Genomic DNA, 21,348 nt, shown 5'->3' with positions numbered 1-21,348 from the left:
TTTAAATGAAAAAAAACAAGGCAGAAAAATCTGCTCTAGGAAGGTGTGGGTGTGCCAGTTTAATGGGCTGAAGCCACGCCCCCTCAAGAGAAATCCAAAATCCAGTCCTGTCAAATTGAAAAGAATAATTCTGATCAGAGCGCAGTGCCTGGCTCTGTGCCAGAGCAGAGAGGCAGAAGTTTGAGAGTGAATTTACTTTTTCTGGGACAAATCTCTCTGTTATAATAATTTTCAAGACCCGTAGGCGGCCGTGGCTCATAGATTTGGGAAATTTACCTTACATTGAACAAAAAAACAGCATGTAACTGGCTGTTTACTTTCAATGAAGACCTTGACATCGTCTGACCACAGACTTTACTGAGATGAACTGTTGGGTGACGTTATATCATTGTAGCGTAAGGGGGACGGGCCTATTCTCCATCAAGGTGATGTCATGAACTCAAATTTTTGCCCTGCCAAAATGAACCTGAATTCAGCTATCTAGCTGTGATTTGTTAGCCTACTGGTTACTTACTAGCTGCCTCACCAACCCCTACTTTAGCTTACCATTTCCACTGGTTGTAGATTAGTTTTTAGCTAACTAGCTATTTATTGCCAACTTAAAGTTAGCTGTTTAAACTTTTCATTGTTTTCAATTAGCTAGCGATCTATTATTCATTAACCTGCTTGTCACTAACTAGCTGTCTCATGTACCTTTTACTTTAGCTTACCATTTTAACCGTTTGTCCATTAGCCTTTAGCTTTGAACTACTTCAGCTATTTATAGCTCACTTAAAGCTAACTATCTTAATGTTCAGCCTTTACATTCAGCTACCCAGCTTTTATGCATTAGCCTAACTTACTCTCATTTACCTTAGCTTGCCTTTTTACCATTTGTCCATTAGTCTTTTAGCTGATTACTACTTTGGCAATTTACAACTCAGTTAAAGCTAACTATCTAAACTGTTTAGTGTTGAAATTTAGCTGACCAGCTGTTTCTGGTTAGCCTATTTGTTGCTAGTTAGCATTCTCATGTACCTTTTATTTAAGCTTACATACACTGTCCACTATCTTTATCGTTATCTTAACTGTTCAGCCTTTATACTGAGCTACTCAGCTGTTATCTGTAAACGATACTTGATGTTAACTAGCTGTCTGACCTACTGCTACTTTAACTGACCATTTTAACCAGTTGTCCATTAGTCTTTTAGCTGCTTCTTCAGCTATGTATTGCTCACTTTAAGCTAAATATCTAAAATTTTTGTCCTTTACATTTCGCTACCCAGCTGTTATCCATTAGCCTAACTAGCTGTCCCTTTTTCTTTAGCTTACCATTTTTACGGTTTGTTCATTAGCCTTCTTGCTGCTTAAGCTAACTAAGCTAAACATAAAAGCTAAATGTTCAGTCTTACATTTACCTTTCTGTGTTGTTAACCATTAGCAGTCTGTGGCTAATTTTTCAAACTTTCTTGCTTAACCAGTATTTTGGCAAACTATTAAACTGCTAATCAACTAGCCTATGTGTAGCTGACTGTTTACTCATCACTTGTTACTTTTTACTTTCCGATTCAACCATTTATCTGTTAGCTTACTTTTTGAGTCTAAGACCCTTTGTCTTGATGCTAGTTAGCCACTTTCAGTGCACTCTCAGTAGAAACAGGTTGTCTTCAGGTGTTACTACTAACTTAATTTGCACATTTTTTTAAATATCTTGCCTAATTTACAAACTCACCACGTACCTCTTAGCAACTGAACACCCTGGGGTGCCCATGGATGGAGACTCTGCTTGCTGTGAGAGTTGCATATTTTCCCCCTGAGGCAGTTCAAACCTTTACCTGCAGAAAATGTACTGAAACATACTTTGTCTGTGGTGATGTTACATCTGTGCCAGTCAAGGTGCTGTTCTGATCTCCTCACTGTGCGCACCAACACAATAATAATACATATAATCCAGGATGCCAGGCCCTTTCTCATGGGATTTGTGTCGCATTTGTTGAGAAACAGAGTAAAGAATTATTAAGCAGACAGGCTCTGCATTGGCATTCACTGCACACAGTGCTTGTAGGTGAACATACAGAGGCGGTGGTTAGATGGTGAGAGGGACTGCAGATGAACCAGAGTGGCTCAGAGGGAGGAATTAAGAGCAGGTAAGCAGGATGATTCATTATGTTGATGAATGAGCTGCTCCACTGCAACTGTCCAACTGTAATCTGACGCTTTAGCAACTTCTTCAGTCTGGGCTTAGCATGAGGCTGGTGGACGGTTGTACCTCCATGCCGTATGATTATAAAGTCTTTAGTAAGGAGGCTTTAGTTCATCTACAATTTCTCATTGGACTGAAAACCATCTGGGGGTTGTTTGTTAGCATGAGTGAAATGCACAGGAGTACATGCAGCTGGAAAGGGTGGATGGATGAGCAAACATTCCTGTGGTTGAGGACGCAGTGACACAATGAGCTGACCAAGTGGTTAAAGGTCACTGCAGAGAGCAGAGAGGCTCATAAGCACAGAGGAATCCAGATGTGAGTGTTTATTTCTGTTTTTTGATGCTATGCTTCATCGTTAAATGTATTCAGTTTCTTTCCAGGGTTGGTTTATGTTTGATGATCTTTTTCTTGCATAAATGTAGGATTTTTGCATGTTTGATCTTTCCACTTATACAAAAACAGGGAAGCTTGGCACACTTTAGAAAAGCTTCATTTTTAAAGTTGGAAAAACAGTGCAGTTATTTTTCAAAATGAAGGAGACAGACTATGGTTTGTGAGTCAAATGGTGTACTGCCTTCAAGGTGATGCTTTTCAATGCTTGTTTATGCGCTCATAGCGGTAGTATGTGTGTATTTGTTTACTGCAATTTCAGCTTAACTCTGAGAGTTTGTGTTTATTCTTGCTTGAGAAAGCTCTTAGGGAGTACAATTCTCCTCATGTGCACCATAAATCTGATCCGAGTCTTGGATTGTATTTCTGCGAGTCATGCAGCAAATATATGGCTTTAAGGTTAGATTTAATAGTCGACAGGGCAGTTTTCAACATCCATCCCCTATTTGTCCTTTTTTATAGAGGATCATAAATATTTAAGTTTTGTTTTTCCACTGAGCCTGCTGTTTATGCAGTCTGTCTGTGCGCTGTACTTATCAAGCCACAGTGAATTCTTCTCTACATTGTGAGATAAATTGTATTTTCCCCGGGCTGTTTCTCTTTCTTTTTAATCATGCACCTGTGCAACTGTTGTGTGCATGACTGATGGATAAAGAATGAAAAAAATGTTGCTGTGGTGCTTTAGTTTAATTGATTTAAGGGGGTTTTTTTGTACTGCTAAAAGCAGAATTTTAAATTAGATGGTCAAACACAGAAAAATGTTCACTTTGGGGAAAATATCCAGCCATGGTTGGCAAGAGGCTTTTAATGAATTCTTAGATTCATAACTCAGATTTAAATTTCTTTGTAAGAGATCATACTGTGTGCCCTAGAGCCTGTATTTGACTTTGTTACTTGAAATCTGTTGCATGTGATTATTTTAAATCCTTACAAGAACCTCCAATTCCATATGTAAATTACTGAAATTACATCTACACTATGGGGACTAAAGTATTCGACTGTGTGACCACATACAACAGTACAGAAGATGGCTTTATGGTGTCAGGCACTGATGTTGGATGAGAAGACCTGGCTGGCAATTTCCGTTTCAGTTCATCCCAAAGGTGCTTGATGGTTGAGGTCAGGGCTCTGTGTGGGCCAGTCAAGTTCTTCCAGACTGAACTCATTAAACCATGTCTTTATAGTCCTTGCTTTTTGCACTGAGGCAAAGTCATGTTGGAACAGAAAAGGGTCTACCCCAAACTGTTGCCACAAAGTTGGAAGCTTAGCATTGTCCAAAATGTCTTGCTATGCTGAAGCATTAAGATTGGCCTTCTTGATGTGAGGCTTGCATGCAGTCGCTCAATCATGGAAACCCTTTCCATGAAGCTCCCGCTGCACAGTGGAAGTTCAGAACTCTTCAGCTATGGAATCAGCAGAGCATTGCCGACTTTCCCACACCAAGTGCCTTAGCAGTCGTTGACCCTGCACTGATTTGACAGGGTCTTCTGTTGTGGTAAACTCATCCACTTTCTAATAATATCACTCACAGCTGACTGTGGAATATCCAGCAGGGATGAAATTTCACAAACCATCTCATTGCAAAGGTGGCATCCATCACAGTACCACGCTTAAAGTCACTGATCTCTTGAGAACGACCCATCTAGGATCACAAATGTTTGCCAATGGAGACTCCATGGATAGGTGCTTGATTTTATACACCGATGGCAACGGGTCTGTTTGAAACACCTGAATTCAATAATCAACAGGTGTGGCCAAATAAATTTTCCATATAGTGTACAGTGTGTTTATATATCAGTCAATCACATAGCAGCATCCATTCTATTCATTTTGACATAGTGAAGATGATTTGCTGAAGTTCAAAACATGAATTGGAATGTGGAAGAAGGAAGTGATTTTGAAATTGCCATGATTGCTGGTTGTGGTCTGGAACGCTGTTTGCACCAAATTCTGACCTTACCATTTGAATGTCAAAGCAGAAATCAGACCAGGCAACATTTTTCCAGTCTTCTGTTTTCCAGTTTTGGTGAGCCTGTGTGAACTGTAGCTTCATTTTCCTTCTCTTAGTAGCTGGGAGGAGTGACATCCTGTTTGGTCTTCTGCTGCTGTGACCTATCAACTTCAAGGCTTAACATGTTGTGCATACAGAGATGCTTTTCTGGGTTGCTTAGTTTTTAAGAGTAGTTATTATTACTTTTTTTAATCAGCTGAAACCAGGCTTGCCATCCTGTTTGACCACTCATCAACAAGGTATTTTGGCCCAAGGAACTGCCACTCATTGGATATTTACTCTTTTGGCCACTCTCTGTAAACCCTAGAGCTGGTACTTGAACCAGCCCATCTGGCTTTTAAAATCATGGCTCATTCAAAGTCATTTAAATCCCCTTTCTTACTCTTTCTCATACTTTGTTTAAACTTCAGCAGACCATCTTGACTTTGTCTACATGCCTAGAATTGTTGGCTGCTGCCATGTGATTGGCTGATAAGATGTTTATGCTAATAAACAGTTGAACAGGTGTACCTAATAAAGTGATCTTAGGTGGATATATCATGTGAAATTGTGATTTGTCAGCATGTCCTTTACTGTAAGGGAAAGTTGTTTAACAGCTCAAAGATCACTAATGAAACACCCTACAACACTACAAACAACAGCATTAGTTCATGCTTTGTATTTCTTCAAGGTGGCAATTTAGCATGTGTCACTTTTTCTCTAAAGAGCAGTTCGAAGCATTAAAGTATAATTTTATGACAAAGAACAACAGCCAAGGTCAAAGATAATAATAGGCCAGTAGAGTAAAATACAGAGGTCATGAAGGACGTTCTTTGTGCACAATTGCTGACTGGACATATTTACTACCCATATAAGTGCATAATGACACAGAGAATCACACACACGTTCCCAGGGCTTTAAGTATCTTAGATGGGCTTATAGGGGCTTTGAGACCCTGGCATTAGGGGCGTTAGCCTGCTGATACCTACAGTCCATACCCTTTTTGCATACTAGACTAAACATTAGTCCTCAGGGATCTGAATTTCAACTTAGAACACTTAAATTCTGCATCTAGTACGCATTTTAAAGTTTGTCTAAGCTGAGTTTATCCACCTCTGTTTATTTTTATAGTTCTCTATACCTCAAGATCAGCCTCTCTCAACAGGGGGTGCCATGGCACCCTGGGGTGCCTCCTGGCATTATCAGGGATGCCTTCAAAATGCTTTAAGTGTAACCAAGATTTATCATGATTAAGCAGATCATTAGCTATCCCCGTACAAATAATTAAAACCATCTTTTATGCTCCTAAAATCATATCAGTGTAAGGGTCATGCATTTTTCTTCAGTTTGGCAGGTGCATTTGTCTGGCATTTAAACGATCGTATGAGAGTGCTCTAAAGATTTATCTTATAAATTCTATTACAACATAAATCCATGGACAGTCATAGGGGTGTAAAATGTCAGTTATTACTTTCTGACCGGGAGTGTCTTAATATTTTTCAACATTTTAAATGATACTGTGACAGAAAAAAGGTTCAGAAATGCTGCTGTAGATCTCATATATCAAACTTGAGGCCAGGCGCCAAAGCCGGGCTTGCAGTTGAGTGCAAGCTTAACTAACGGCCCCACAATCAATTGTCCACATGTAGATTAGCAGTGGCATGCTAGCCTTTGTTTATTTTATTTATTTATTTTTTCCACATGACAGTACTGTCACTTTCCCTCCATAATCTTAGCAGCTGAGCTATTGAAACACAAAAAAAATTATAAGACCAGAGGTGGAAAAAGTACACAACTACTGTACTCAAGTATTAGTATGGTTAATTTGGTTAAATTTTACTAATGTAAATGTAAAAGTACTGTTCATCTGAGATACTGTATATCTCAGAATGGACGTGTTGTAATCTGCCTGCACAATGTCTTTTAAATTTATGACATATATATATATTTTTTAAATTTATTTTTATTCAGAAACAAAGTCTGGCAGTAGCATTCATGGAATAATCCCAAACATTACAGAAGAGGCCACATTTCATAGATAAAATAAAGAAAAACATCAGAGATCTAATATTGGGTTAAATTATGTTTAGACCCATTTTAGAAGTAGCTACACGAACGCTGGCTAGCTTTGTTAGCTTGCACTAAAGCAAACAAAGCTACACTAGCTACACAAATAATGTTATTACATGAGCCAATGTAGCTAAGTTAGCTTTAGCAATGTGAGCTTTAGCAAACATAACTAAAGCTAACAAAGCTACATAGATAACGTAACTATGTAGCTTACACAGCTGCTTTGTGAGCTTAGCTTAAATTTTTGTAATTACAACAGATACATGTGGATACCTAGATACTGTATTTTTGCATTTTGATACAGAAATATAAGTATTTATGTTCATTACCAAACTGTTTTTAGAAGAAATTGTAATGTGGTTATACAATCTACTGTCAGTTTTTCCATTATTTTTCCTAGATTTCTGAACCCACTTCTTAAGCAATGATAATCAAGCATACAGTAAAATAGGTTGTTAATTTAACAGTTTTACAGAAACAACTGGCCCTTTAAGGCAAATGTGGCCCAGGTTGAAACTAAGTTTGACTTTCTTACTCTAGACAGTGTTCATTTTGTTGACGAAAACTATGACTAAAACTATTCGTCGACAGCCTTATTTCCCATGACAAAAACTAGACTAAAACTAACAAAAATAGATCTGTGATGAATAAAACTGACAAAAAGTAAGTTTAGTTTTGTCAAAATGACTAAAACTAGACTAAAATGTGATGTAGTTTTGTTGGACATTCAAAATCTGTGATATTTCTCCACTGTGGGTAAATCTGTCAAAATGCAATGCATCTGTAGCTATTCTGCATCTGCTGTAGAAAGCAGGGGCTCCAGGTTTGGCAGAGTACACAGAACACACTACCATGATTTTGTACCAGATTTAGGCAAGAAAATAAATGCTTGGACTAAAAGTTCAGACTAAAATATGAGGACTTTTTATGGACTAAAACTAGACTAAAATGTTTTGAGTTTTCATCAACTAAAACTAGACTAAAACTGAAAAGGGTAGAAATGACCAAAATGGGACTAAAACTAAAATGCATTTCTTTTAAAGACTAAAACTAAAACTAAAATTAGAAATAGCTGCCAAAATTAACACTGACTCTAGATAGAGCTTTTATGTCATCCTTAAGATTATCATGCATTTGGACTGCACAGAACCCTGTCTAAAGGAACGAATGGACTACAAACATGGCTGATAGAGGCCTCAAATTTCTTCTAAATTTGCTACATAGCATGTAGGATATGAGTCCTTATTTAAGTCAGCTATGACTAGTTTTTAAAAAAATTTTAAGGCTTACACCAACCTTCAGTGTTTCTTCTTTAAGCAGCTGCTTATCGCTGCTACGTACAAGATCTGTTTATGCTTTGTCTGGCTTTCATGCTTTGCCAACTCTTCTTATCGCTTCCTCTCTCCCTTTATGTCTGCACCTTTGTCTCTCCCCGTCCATCCAGCCATGCAGCAGGTGTTGGATAATGTGGCTGAGCCTCCCATCTCAGCGGGCGCCAAAGACATTGACCTGCTCTTCCTGCGCGGCATCATGGAGAGTCCTGTGGTACGTTGCCTGGCTAATCTAGCACTCGTACACATCTCAGGGTACCTGAGTGGACTAACTGGTGGCCTGATTCGGGGCCTCCTGCAGATAAAGAATTGAAGTATAGTATGGCTTTGACTAAGACAAGCCAGTTTACACATAGGCATTGAACAAATGCTTGCAGTGACAGAAAAATAAATGCTACTTCACTTATTTGTCTTATTTTTTAGTGACAGTGAATGTATCAGTGCTTCTGCAAACTCTCTGCTGTGGCATGTATCTTCACTGCTTTCTGAAGTCTACAGAGCCTTGAGTTCAGTTAGAGGACAGCTGTAGCTCCTGCAAGACAAGCTGTTGTCATTTTCTGCCAGTCAACTGCCTCCCACCAGACAGAAAACACAGACAATAGTTGACTAAAAACAAACAGACTTCTAGCACCGTAACATCAGGCAGACAGCTTGCCTTTGGGAGAAAAAAAACCCACAGTAAATGAGTTCTCACCTGTACACAGAACCCAAAATAAAGTCAGTAATCGCTCCCACACAGTTATTCATCTAAATAAAACCTAAACAAAACACAGAACTTCCATCTGCACATCTTCGCTCTCTGACTTTCTCTCTGTTGCTCTCCAGGCTCAGGAGCAGCTGGAGGAGACGAAGCTGGAGGCGGTGCAGGACAACAATGTGGAGCTGGTGACGGAGATCCTGGGCGACATTAGCAACCTAAAGGTGAAAGACGACAGCGCCGCAGAGCTGTCTAGGATCCTTAAAGAGCCGCACTTCCAGGTGAGAGGCATAAATCCCTGTTTATTCACAGCTGCTTAAGTGAAACATCTGTCCTTACTAGTGGGTTGAATATTAACCAGATAGGGGAAGTAACATTCAGGTGCCAACTGTCGCCTCTTTTTAACACTTCATCCCATTTATTTGCAATTGCTTGGCATTTACATGGTAAAGAAGTGGTCACTTTCCTGCACAGTGGTGACCTTTAGCAGAGAAAAGTATCTACATTATGTAATTGTGTGCATATAAACAATGAATAAGTCTTTTATTTTTTTTTTAAAGGTTATAGTGCCATGAGCATTACACTGAGTCTGGAGTTGTAATGTTTTGACTGTAGTTACAGTAGCACAGAGCTGATGTTTTGGATCCACTCCTCATGCATCAGTAGAACATTAACCTTTATCCTCGGAGCTACCAGGGGCTTTAAACCGGCTGCACCAATAGGAGCCAGACTTTTGTGAACCAATCAGAGCTCTTTGTGCTGTAAGCTGAAGGATAAGACCCTTCTGACCTACTGAGAAAGACAGGAGGGAGGCACAGAGAGAGGCAATGATAGAATGAGATATCACATCACTGATGAGTGGGAGAGTTAAATTAAAAACTCAATTTCTTAACCAAAAAATGTTTTGAGATATAGCTGAATGAATATTTTTAAAGAGAAGTGCTGGCAGCATTTCAAGATAACCAGCTGTGATGAAAGCTGATAGATGGCAAGTGGTGAATAATTTATTTATTTTGGTGGTAATCCATATTTGGGATTTGAGCCATTACATGATTAGTTTTTGTCATTTTTAGCCACACTTTAGGCACATCCAGGGCTCCTTAACTAAGTGTTTAAACTGCTCTGATAGTTGTTTATTTAACTGCTGATCTTTGGAAAAATTCAACCCAGGAAACATCTTTTATCTATTTACCTATATGTGCAGATATATTTATATGGACACCGTAAGGACAAACGTATTTGGCCACAAGGGTTAATTATTGAATTCAGGTCTTTCAATCAGACCCGTTGCCACCAGTGTTTAAAATCAAGCACCTAGCCATGAAGTCTCTATTTGCAAACATTTGTGATCCTAAATGGGCTGTTTTGAAAAGCTCAGTGACTTCAAGCATGGTACTGTGATGGATGCCACCTTTGCAATAAGACAGTTTGTGAAATTTCCACCCTGCTGGATATTCCACACTCAACTGTAAGTGATATGAGAAAGTGGATGAGTTTAGGAACAACAACAACAGAAGACCATGTCAAATTACAGAGCAGGGTCCAAGACCGTTAAGGCACATGGTGCGGAAAAGTCACTAATGCTCTGCTGATTCCATCGCCGAAGAGTTCTGAACTTCCACTGGTTTTAACGTTAGCACAATAGCTCTGAGGTGGGAGCTTCATGGAGTGGGTTGCCATGGCCAAGCAGCTGCATGCAAGCCTCACATCACCAAGTCCAACACCAAGTGTTTGATGGATTGGTATACAGCACAGTGATAATGGGCTGTGGAGCAGTGGAGAATGCTATGCTTCCAACTCTGGGGCAACAGTTTGGGGAAGGCTCATTTCTATTCCAGCGTCACTATGCCCCAGTGCACAAAGCAAGGACTATTATGACATGTTTTGATGAGTTCAGCGTAGAAAAACTTGACTGGCGAGCACAGAGCCCTGACCTAAACCCCGCTGAGGTTGTCGTCCAACATCAGTGCCTAAACTCATAAATGCTCTACAGAATGAATGGGCACAAATTCCCATGGAAACAATCCAGAATCCTGTGTAAAGCCTTCCAAGAAGAGAGGAGGCTGTTATAGCTGCAAAAGGGGATCAACTCCAGATAAAGTAGATGTAGTTGAAAACAATGTCACTACAGTCTCTGTTGGTGTAATGGTAATGTGGCCAAATACTTTTGTCCATATAGTTCATAAAAGTGCTGTCAAAAAATTAGAATTTGTAAATGAAATTATTCTCAGAAATCCACACTTTATTTCAATTAATCTCCTTTTTTGAATAGTCACTATTTTGCATTTCAAACTGTTTTTGCTTTATTTTGGATTTTTGTGCAGTCTTAAGATATTGTGCTTTTATTTTGAAATAAAGTAAAGAACTACTGGGAAGATTATGACTTAACTTAAACCACGGACAAAAGAACTTGTTATGGACTGAAAAGGAAATGATGTGCTGAAAGGGAAGATGAAGCATGTGATTAATGTGATTTTAAATAAATAATGTGCTAATTATAGACCTTATTCACAGCACGATTAATGCTATAATGCTAACATCCTAGATAGATAGATAGATAGATAGATAGGTAGATAGATAGATAGATAGATAGATAGATAGATAGATAGATAGATAGATAGATAGATAGATACTTTATTGTCATTCAAAATACACCACTGTGCAGTAGAACGAAATTTCATTGCATCAGCTCCATGAATACTATGGCGTAGAACACTTAATTTAAAACACAGTAAAGGACTTGCATTTCTATACTCGTTTGCGACCACCAAACTGCAACTTTTCAGTTCGTGAATCAGGAGCCGGTGCAGCCGCTGCCAGACAGGGCGCCGCCATCTTATTCATATTATATTCGTATATAATATTCCAACTGTGTACTTTGTTTTGCTCCCAGTGGTGATTTAATCGAGGCTTTTGTGTTATTTGTGGTCATGGTTTAGTGAAGGGTTAATATTCCCATCCAGAAGGGATTATCTCAAGTCCATATCAGTATTAGCTCATCCCATCTCTAGGGACAATTTAAAATGATTGCCTTATACACGGCATTTGTACAGCATATTTACATACAAACCCAGTGTAAACTCATTTAACAAATAAGAGAAAATAGCAGAACAACAAGAGGAGAAACCAGATCAACCTTTTAAGAACTAGCCCTTATATATGAATTATGTAAAAGCCTTTATATGAAAATTATATCCCCATAATTGAGTGTATTTCTGCAATTACAAGGCTTGTTTAAATGATCGAGGTATGATAGTATAAGGAACCCTGGTGAGATTTGTTTAGACTGTTATGTTTAAGTTTATGTGTTGAATACATAAAGTTGGCCAATAGCATATAGGAAAAATTTTGTTTCCACCCCCAAAATAACAACTCTATTGCTGATAAAGACATTCAGAGTAAAGTTAGAGGCTTAAGTAAAGGATATTCAGTTCAGTCAGTCAACTCACGTTGCTATGTTTCAGCATTTATTATGGCAACATAACATGTTTGGCGTCCGACTCCGTCTTCATCCCTCCTCGCAGAATTGAGTAGATAACATCTTTGTCCCCTGTCAGAGCCTACAGGTAGATGCTGGGGTGGAGGTGGGTTGAGAGCATGAGTGCAGTGTTAATTCAGGGCAGAATTGGTGATTGCAGAGCAGAGGAAGAGAGCTGAAATGCTGCATTTTAAATAGACTGCTGTGATTTGATTATGTTTCAGGGCAGATGTGAATCATTAGCTCGAGTTGAAAAGCCTGGACTCGCATGCAGGCTGCGCTTCATTTAGAATTTCCAAAATGTGACAGATTTTCACATTTGGCACCATCTGTGCCTTTTGAATTTTTGTAGATACTAAACTATAATTTACTTTCATGTCATTACAAGTGGCCATTACATCTAGATACATTTATATTTTCAGACTGATTAACATTTCCCATTAAAATAAACAATACAAAGCAACTGTTTTTTCACAAAAAGTTTTTGTATAGCAGCAAATAACCAGATTGTCATTTTTACCAGCTAGGTAGTTTGGGACCAGTTTTATTTTCTCTGTAGATGCTTCGACATGGTCTTTTATTTCATTTTATGCTGACAACACTAGGCTATACCTGCCCGTTTTTTATTGAGTTTTATGCATCAAGCTGTTGCATAAACAGAATTGGTTGAAAGGAATTTGCTGATTTTATCTGATCTGCTGTGCAAGTTTTATGGTCTGCAAAGCACTGTTTGAAAGTGCTTTTTAAAAATAGATTTACTATTCTAATTATTATTATTATATACCTATATCTACCCAAATATTTTCCAAGGCAGATACCTGCTGATAATGTCATGCTTCCACAGCAAAATGCACGTTTGTAAACTATAAGTGTGTTCTTAAAGCACTTTTTGACAGACCTGACCAGCAGAGCACATGTGGGCTTTCGTCCACTCTTACCATGCTGACATTGCATTTCAGTAACATTAGTATATACAGCTTCTAATTCTAGCATTCTGGCACATTACCTTAATGTTTTTTTAACAGCAATATGCTATTTTAAACAAGTCAGTAATAGTGTCTGGTCCTACAAGGCCATGTGATGATGCAACTTTGAAACTTGAACAGAAAAGGAAACATTTTTTAATGAAGAAGAGGAATAATGTGCTTTTTCTTACTTTAAAGTTACTTTTCATCATAAGTAGCTTCATCAGTGTCTCATTCCTCCTTCTCTCTTTTTCAGTCTCTGTTGGAGGCCCACGACATGGTGGCATCCAAGTGCTACGAAGTCCCACCACCAACCGAGATACCCAACGATGCAGCAGTGAACAGCGCTCTGATGCAGGCTGATGCTGTGCGCATGATTGGCATCCGTAAGAAGGCCGGAGAGCCGCTGGTGAGCAGAGCTGGATGGCCTGAGTGTATCTGAGTGAATGTGTGTGTTTTGCTTAAGGGGACAGGGTGAGTACACAGATGACCAGATAAATTATAAAAGATGTGTACGTAGATGTCAGAGCTGAAGGACTGTGGCTGAAGGTGAGTCAGATAAGGTGTTTGTGTACACGTTATAAAATCAACATCATCTGCTCTCTTCGTCCTGTCAGGGTGTGACATTTCGTGTGGAAAAGGACGACCTGGTCATAGCTCGAATCCTCCATGGCGGGATGATCGACAGGCAGGGCCTGCTGCACGTGGGCGACATCATCAAGGAGGTGAACGGGAAGGACGTTGGCAACAACCCCACCGAGCTGCAGGAGATGCTCAAAGACTGCAGCGGAGGGATCACGCTGAAAATACTCCCGAGCTACCGAGACGCTCCCGCGCCACCTCAGGTAAACAAACATACATAAACACCTTGTGCAATGAGTGTGTAAACACAAGCATGCTTACTTATGTAACGGTTGGCAGATGCTGGGCAGCGGTGAAGGGCCAGTGATGTGTCCTGCAGCCCTCCCACAATCCCCTGCACAGGAATCTTAACCCTGGGAGCCCTATTAATAACACTCCACATGCTAACTAGGTCACACTAGCTCTCTGCACTCACGCTTTCTGTAACCTCGTGCTCCCTCACATGGAAAGTCCTCATTCTTATCATATTTTTAGATCTTTTCATAAATTTTCCAAGCGTTTTGTGTTCTCAAATAAGAAATCCTGGAGATTTTGTGCATCCTAAACCAAAAGGAAATAAACCTTTAGATGCAAACGAAGCTTAAATTGAATGAGCTGCAGTAAAAGTGATTGAGACATAATGTGAAATCACATCCTGCTCTGTGGCTCTGGGCGGGCTGAACACTTTATTTTACTGGCCTGTTTTATTGCTTCCTTTGGCTGCTTGTTTAATCTAATACATCGGCCTGAGCGCTCGCCCTTCCTGCCATAAGACTCCACTGTTGTTGGCGCAGCATGAACAGCTGCGTCGGGTGCAGCGTGGGACGTTGGATGGAATGGGTGTGAATGAGCCACTGTCACTGTGTCAGTGTGTGTGAGACTGCATGCTGAGCTGGAGTTTCTTTATCTCTCTTGTTTTTGTGTCCTTAAAAATCTGCTTTATTCAGGAAAAAAAAAATTTCAGAATTAAGAATACGGCTGAAAAAATGTGTGCTTTGTCATTGCAGGTGCATGTGCGGCCATACTTTGATTATGACCCGGCCAATGACAACCTGATTCCTTGCCGAGAGGCGGGAATGGCCTTTAAGAGAGGTGACATCCTGCAGATTGTGAACAGGGAGGACCCAAACTGGTGGCAGGTGAGCTTCTAGCTATACATGCCATAAAAAAAGTATTCACCTCCTTGGATGTTTTACCCTTTTTTGACAAAAGAATTACAAAAAGAAAAATCTTAAATGTCAAAGTGAAAATCAATTTCTACAAAGCAATGTCAATTAATTAAAAATGTGTAAGGTAAAATAAGTGATTGCATAAATATTCACCCCCTTTAAAGTGAACTTATTCAACAGAGTTCCATCCAATTGGTGCTAGTAATCTCAAAGTAAGCAAAATGGGGATCACCTTAGTGCACTGAATGTGTTTCAAGTGATTGTGGAATACAGACACCTGTGTCTGAAAGGTCCAGTCTCTGGTTTATCAGTATTCCTGACTACTATTACACTATGAAGACAAAGGAACACTCCAAGCAACTCAGTGAAAAGGTTATGGAAAAGTATAAGTGAGGGGATGGATACAAAAAAAATTCCAAGGCACTGAACATCCCCCGAAGTTCATTTAAATCTATCATCAAGAAATGGAAGGAATACAACTGTTTCCCAGGTTCTTCACCAGTCAAAGCTTTATGGGAGTGTGACAGAGAGAAAGCCACTGTTTAAGCAATCACTGTAAAGCACGACGGTGGCAGCATCGTGCTGTGGGGATGCGTTTTTGCAGCCGGCCCTGGCTTGTAAAGTTGGAGAGTAAAATGAATGTGGCAATATGTAGGAGGACAATCTTTTTCAGTCTGCAAGAGAACTATGGCTTGGGAGAAGATTTATTTTCTAGCATGGCAATGAGCGGAAGCAGACAGAGAAAGCTACACAGAAATGGTTTAAAGACAACAAGGTGAATGTTCAGGAGTAACCAAGTCAAACCCAAGACCTCAATCCAGTAGAGACTTTGTTGCTGGCTTTCTTTTTGTAATTTTTAATGCCAAAAAAGCCAAATTATATTGACCATGATTGAGTTATAAAATCCATAAAAGGTTAAAACATCTAAGGAGGTGAATACTTCTAATAGGCACTGTATTTCCTTTCATTTTTCATAGTTAAAAGTTGCTAAACTCGTGTTTTATCTCTGCCAGGCGTGCCATGTGGTCGGAGGGGCTACAGGATTGATCCCTAGTCAGTTCCTGGAAGAAAAGAGGAAAGCTTTTGTCCCTCGAGACTTTGATGGATCAGGTATGCTACTGGGTCCTTTTTCACCTTTCATCTGAAACATTTAAACACTTCATGTTTCTCTTTATCAGCGCTGATGTTAGAAGATGGATCACTTTAAAGTCAATTATCTTGTTTACTGCCAAACCTCTGTCACTGTATGCTTTTACTACTAAAAGATGAACTATAAAAGATGACCTGAGCAGCGAGGGTTCATAAATGGTGTGAGCACGCCCCCTTCTGGCCAAATACTATTATAGCACACATAAATTAATTTTTCTGTTTTGCAGGAATGCTTTGTGGTACTATTGCTGGGAAAAAGAAGAAGAAAATGATGTATCTGACAGCCAAGAATGCAGGTCAGACAACAAATGAATCTGATGTAGTTTTATTTGATTTTTTTTTTTCATGGATTAATTCTTCTGCTTTTATTCAAACAGAATTCGATAGACATGAATTGCTAATTTATGAGGAAGTAGCAAAGGTACCACCTTTCCAGAGGAAGACTCTGGTTCTGATTGGTGCTCAGGGTGTAGGTCGGCGCAGCCTCAAGAACCGGCTGATGGTCCTCCATCCCACACGCTTTGGCACCACCATACCCTGTATGTTGTGGTTTGTTACCATCTGTATTTCTGAAGTACCACCCTCTTTCATACAGAGAACTGATGAAGTATTAACTGTTTTTGGGGTTTTTTTTAGACACTTCTCGACGGCCCCGTGATGATGAGCTAGACGGTAACTCCTACCACTTCACCACAAGGACAGAGATGGAGGTGGATGTGAAGGCTGGACGTTTCTTGGAACACGGCGAGTATGACGGCAACTTGTACGGCACCAAGATCGAGTCCATCCATGAGGTGGTGAGAACAGGACGCACCTGCATCCTGGACGTCAACCCACATGTAAGACAATATTCAGACAGGGTTTAACATAAAGAATATGATATACACCAGATTGACAAAACTATATAATAATCTTTAAATGTTGTATTCTTTGTCTCTCCTTAGGCTCTAAAGGTGCTAAAAACAGCAGAGTTCATGCCTTACGTGGTGTTCATTGCAGCACCAGACTTTGATACTCTTAAGGGCATGCACAAAGCTGTGGTGGACGCAGGCATCACCACCAAACAACTCACGGTACGTCTGCAATCCTGTGCACATCATCAGCACTCACACAACTACTGATGCACATTTGTTCTTCCTCAGCCTGGTATATACTGTGTTTTGGGGAAAAATGTAGGATGACCATCTCACAAAGTGATTGCTGCTTTGACCTCGTTGACCAACCAACCAATAGGAATGAAACTAGAAAGGACATAATGATAAACGCAACACTGACGCGAACAAACAAATAAGTTAGCAGGAGAACAGAGACAATAGCAGAAGGCAGAATGTTGTGGGATTCCAATAAGGAGGAAAATCATACCTGCATACCAGCATGTCTTACCTGTGATTCAGGGGTGTTTAGTGGGAGTTGTCTTTGTAGAGTCTGCACACCTCAAACTTGATGTATGAGATTCATGTCGCACACTGTAGCATGGCATAAACGTATAAAATTTTGCACTCTCTGTTGGAGGCAACAAATGGCCAGGAACTCTAGATTGAAACTAGCCTTTTGGCTAATTGTTGATTAATCTGCACTTTCCCTGTTAAATAAAAATGTAAAAAATACTTTAAAAAATGTTACTCAAAATAAGTGATTAGAGAAAGAAAATCAGAAATAGAAACACCCTATTCTTCATGCACACATTTTACCATTTAGTCATTATTAAAGGTCAAATATGGTTTTTAATTAGGGCTGTCAAATAGTTACGTTTTGAAAATGGCAAATAATCTTCCTTTTCGTTGCATTTTGAAATTCTACTGATTGCATTTAAAACCATTTTTGTTCCATTTTGGACTTTTCTACCATCTTTAACTAATGCTATTTAACTTCCTGTCTAGATAAAGACCTGCTATTATTTTGAAGAATAAAGGGGTGCATCAACATGTGAAGTGTTGTGGTTTCTGTTTGTAGTATATTTTAAATAGTCTGTGATGTATTGGCCAATCATGTATCAGTGTAATTTGGTGTTTAGATGTCCGGGATGGAAAGAAACTAATTACATTTACTCAGATTACTGTAACTGAGTAGTTTTTGGGGAGTACTTGTACTTTTCTGAGTACATTTTGAGATACAGTTCAGTACTCCTGTACTTTTTCCACCTCCACACAGTAGCACATGGAGAGAAAAGAGCAAAAACTGGTGTGTTGATATTTCAGGGTTAAACATTTCAGAGTTGATTTTAACTCCCAAAGTGTCGTTTTAACTCCTCTCTGAGTAAATGGTCTTCAGTGTTGGAGTTATTTGACAGTGCTGATCCACCAGTTTTAGTTCAACTCTGGAAAGAGTCAGTTGATCTAAACTCTTCTTACTACAATCGCAAATCTGGAGTGTTTGCAGGCAATGTTTCCCATCATGCCCTTGGGCAGAGTGCTTAGTTGTATTTTAGATGTGTTCAGTTGTGTTTGGATGTTGTCTGTTGTACAGCGATCCCTACTGGGGTTCTTTTGCTCATGTTCCTGGTGGATCGTTGTTGTTTTTTTATGTGAGGCATGTTTGCACCATGAGTGAAGTTATCGACTGAGTTAGAGTTCCTTCCTGTGACTTTAGATGCTCCTAAAAGATGCATGATGCATATTCTGATAGATTTTACATTACTTTGCAGTGCAGTTTACTCTCTGCTAAATATGTAACACTTTCAAAAATGTAGTTTAACCAAATGTAGTGTGGACCAATATAGACACTTTAAATGTGTTAAATTAAACTATATGAGTTTAATTAACACCGTTATTTTTGCTGTGTATTTTACTTTATCATAGAGATGTGACTTTCCCTGAACAACCTGGTTAGAGATCTATTCTCTTGTTTATGCCAATAAAAAAAATCATATTTTGGAGCTCCTCAGTACTTAAAGTAAACTTTAAACCAAACACTTTATACTTTTACTTGAGCAGGTTTATAGACCGGTAGTTTACTTCTACTTAAGCCTATTCTAACTTAAGTAATTTTGCTTATACTTGACTATAACAGTCGCATTTTTCCACTTCTGATAAGTCCTCTGATGTATGACTGGGAGAAGATATTATTTATTGCTTTCACAGACTGAAAGATAACATTTATTGGCACTTTTACTAGTTAATGTCTTATGATTTCAGAGCTTTTGGACAGTATTATGGATTGGTCCATAAAGCAACATAATGATTAATTCAGCTTTTTGTTGACTCCATTATTCCTGGGAGAAATAACTCTGACATGTCTTATTTGTCTTTCTGCAGGACGTCGACCTGAGGAAGACGGTGGATGAGAGCGCTCGGATCCAGAGGGCGTACAACCACTACTTTGACCTCACCATCGTCAACGACAACCTGGACCAGGCCTTTGAGACGTTACAGGCGGCCGTGGACAAACTGTGCAACGAACACCAGTGGGTCCCTGTGAACTGGGTGTACTGAGGGCCAGCTGCTGTGCTCACACTGACCACTCGGAGTGGTCAGTATGTGTGTTTCCCACCACAAAGGCCAAAGAAGAGGTGAAGAGAAAGTAAATAATAAAAAAGAAAAAATCTCCCATAAACACTCTTCCTCCTCTCGGGCCTGCACGCAGTGCAACTTTTTTATTCCTAAAAACTCAAAGGGAAAGAGTGCTTATTTATTTTCTAACTTTTTATGAGAGATCTTTCTATCAATGTGGAATTCAGTGAGAAGTAAACAAAAAATCTGGTCTCCTTATTAGGGCCGTATTTTTGCATTAATTTATTGTTGTAGTTTGATTTTGTAGTCATTGATTGATTTCAAGTGTTTGTGTCAGCTGTTCTCCATGGATGTCCGGGATTATTGATCACCTTCCACGCTCTGATAAGAAGACGAAGATAGGAGAAGAGATTCATCAGTGTGGCACATCGTTGCTGAAAGTCTGTGTAGCTGTGATTTTTACATCTATACTTTATCCTTTGGTGTTTTTACGTAGCTGACCCTAAACTTTCCTATCAGCATCCCCTCAATCATCATTGATGCAGAAATAAAAGCTCGTATGCGCACAATTCCCTGGGTATGTAAAGAAAATCGACTTTATACTGTATTTTTCAAATCAAACACCGTGTCTGTTCTTCTGTCGAGTTTAGCGTTGTTGTTCTAGCTCTCCATCAGTGTGGTGGTTGATCGTGTTTAGTGTTGATTTGTTTTTATTGATGTTACCAGCCTGTCTGTCTGTCTGGACTTCACCGTCCACATCTGCCAGTTTCATGTTTTATATTTGTGAATGTGGCACAAATCCACTCCCGCTTCATGGTCCCCGTCTTCACTGTTTCAGTCTGCCAAAGCTCTGATCTCACTCCAAATAAAAGGTGAACTCATATCTGTCAAATCTGATTCCTATTTGGACTGAAGGCTGTCGTATAAAAGTCTGATTTCACGGCTAGTGGGGGGAAAGTAAATTCATGTAGCAGAGCCAAAGGGGAAAACTTGTGCTAATTTTTCTCATTTTTGTAAATCTTTTTTAAAACAAGTAAAACTGTTAAAGGAATTCCACACAGTTGTTCTGAAACCTGTGGTTACACTTCACGCCCTGATAAATGACCTTATGTGAATATTGTTTTCATGATATATTTATATACATACATATATATGAATCATGTCTGACCCTCCTGAGGCTTTTCTGTGCCACGTATCAGAGAACAACCCGACTGTGCTCACCTCAACTTCATGTCTGCAAATGTTTTTACATTTTTATGAGCATATTTATGATGAATAAACCTTTAAAAACCTCAAACTGCTTCTTTTTACTTTTTAAAAAATGGATAGCAACTAAAAAGCTTGGATAGGTGATGAATCAGTCAAACAGTGTGAGCTGACATTACACTGTGACTGTTATAGAGTCAGCTTGCTCGCAGTGGCACCCTGGTTAACAGGCGACTTCTCCCTAGTAAACCAGACTTGAATCAGCAGTTAGGTGGGCTTGTTGCCAGCTTTAAACTGATTGGACACAACAAATAAACACTGAGGAATGATATCTGTTCATGCCACGTCACAGAAACCTCTCTGGCCAAGTGTTTGACGGCATCTGCTAAGGCAGTGTTACTCAACTCTGCTCAACCAAAGAGCTATTTTCTTGCAAAATTCTTAGCAAGAGCCACAATCTAAGCAGTGAAAAGTGGGTGAAAGTGGCAATACAAATAAGTTAAAACTGGCTAAAATAGGTGAAAAAGCTGTAAAAAAAAAAAAAAAGTGGCCAAAATGAGTGAACAGGGGTAAAATAGGCAGAAAACGGCAAAAACTGGGTGAAAACTGGCAAAAAATATGGAGAAAAAAATGGCAAAAATGGGTGAG

The 21,348-nt window shown here is 39.3% G+C and overlaps 1 protein-coding gene across 2 annotated transcripts in view; it reads left to right on the top strand.

Moving 5' to 3' along the window:
* pals2b (protein associated with LIN7 2, MAGUK family member b) overlaps nucleotides 1-20,780 on the top strand; it is a 38,980-nt gene extending 18,200 nt beyond the window's left edge. For both annotated transcript variants that reach the window (XM_041809954.1, XM_041809955.1), the window contains 11 exons: nucleotides 8,080-8,180; nucleotides 8,792-8,944; nucleotides 13,363-13,515; nucleotides 13,724-13,951; nucleotides 14,735-14,866; nucleotides 15,910-16,006; nucleotides 16,273-16,341; nucleotides 16,423-16,584; nucleotides 16,682-16,884; nucleotides 16,990-17,118; nucleotides 19,300-20,780. In XM_041809954.1, coding sequence (XP_041665888.1) covers nucleotides 8,080-8,180; nucleotides 8,792-8,944; nucleotides 13,363-13,515; nucleotides 13,724-13,951; nucleotides 14,735-14,866; nucleotides 15,910-16,006; nucleotides 16,273-16,341; nucleotides 16,423-16,584; nucleotides 16,682-16,884; nucleotides 16,990-17,118; nucleotides 19,300-19,476 — 1,604 coding nt within the window. In that variant the 3' untranslated portion in view covers nucleotides 19,477-20,780. The remainder of the gene's footprint in view (nucleotides 1-8,079; nucleotides 8,181-8,791; nucleotides 8,945-13,362; nucleotides 13,516-13,723; nucleotides 13,952-14,734; nucleotides 14,867-15,909; nucleotides 16,007-16,272; nucleotides 16,342-16,422; nucleotides 16,585-16,681; nucleotides 16,885-16,989; nucleotides 17,119-19,299) is intronic.
* Nucleotides 20,781-21,348: the final 568 nt, after the last annotated feature.

Source organism: Cheilinus undulatus, linkage group 16, assembly GCF_018320785.1.
Source record: "Cheilinus undulatus linkage group 16, ASM1832078v1, whole genome shotgun sequence".
Taxonomy (NCBI): Eukaryota; Metazoa; Chordata; class Actinopteri; order Labriformes; family Labridae; genus Cheilinus; species Cheilinus undulatus.
Note: the sequence above shows the minus strand (reverse complement) of the source record. Positions and strands in the feature narration are given on the sequence as shown.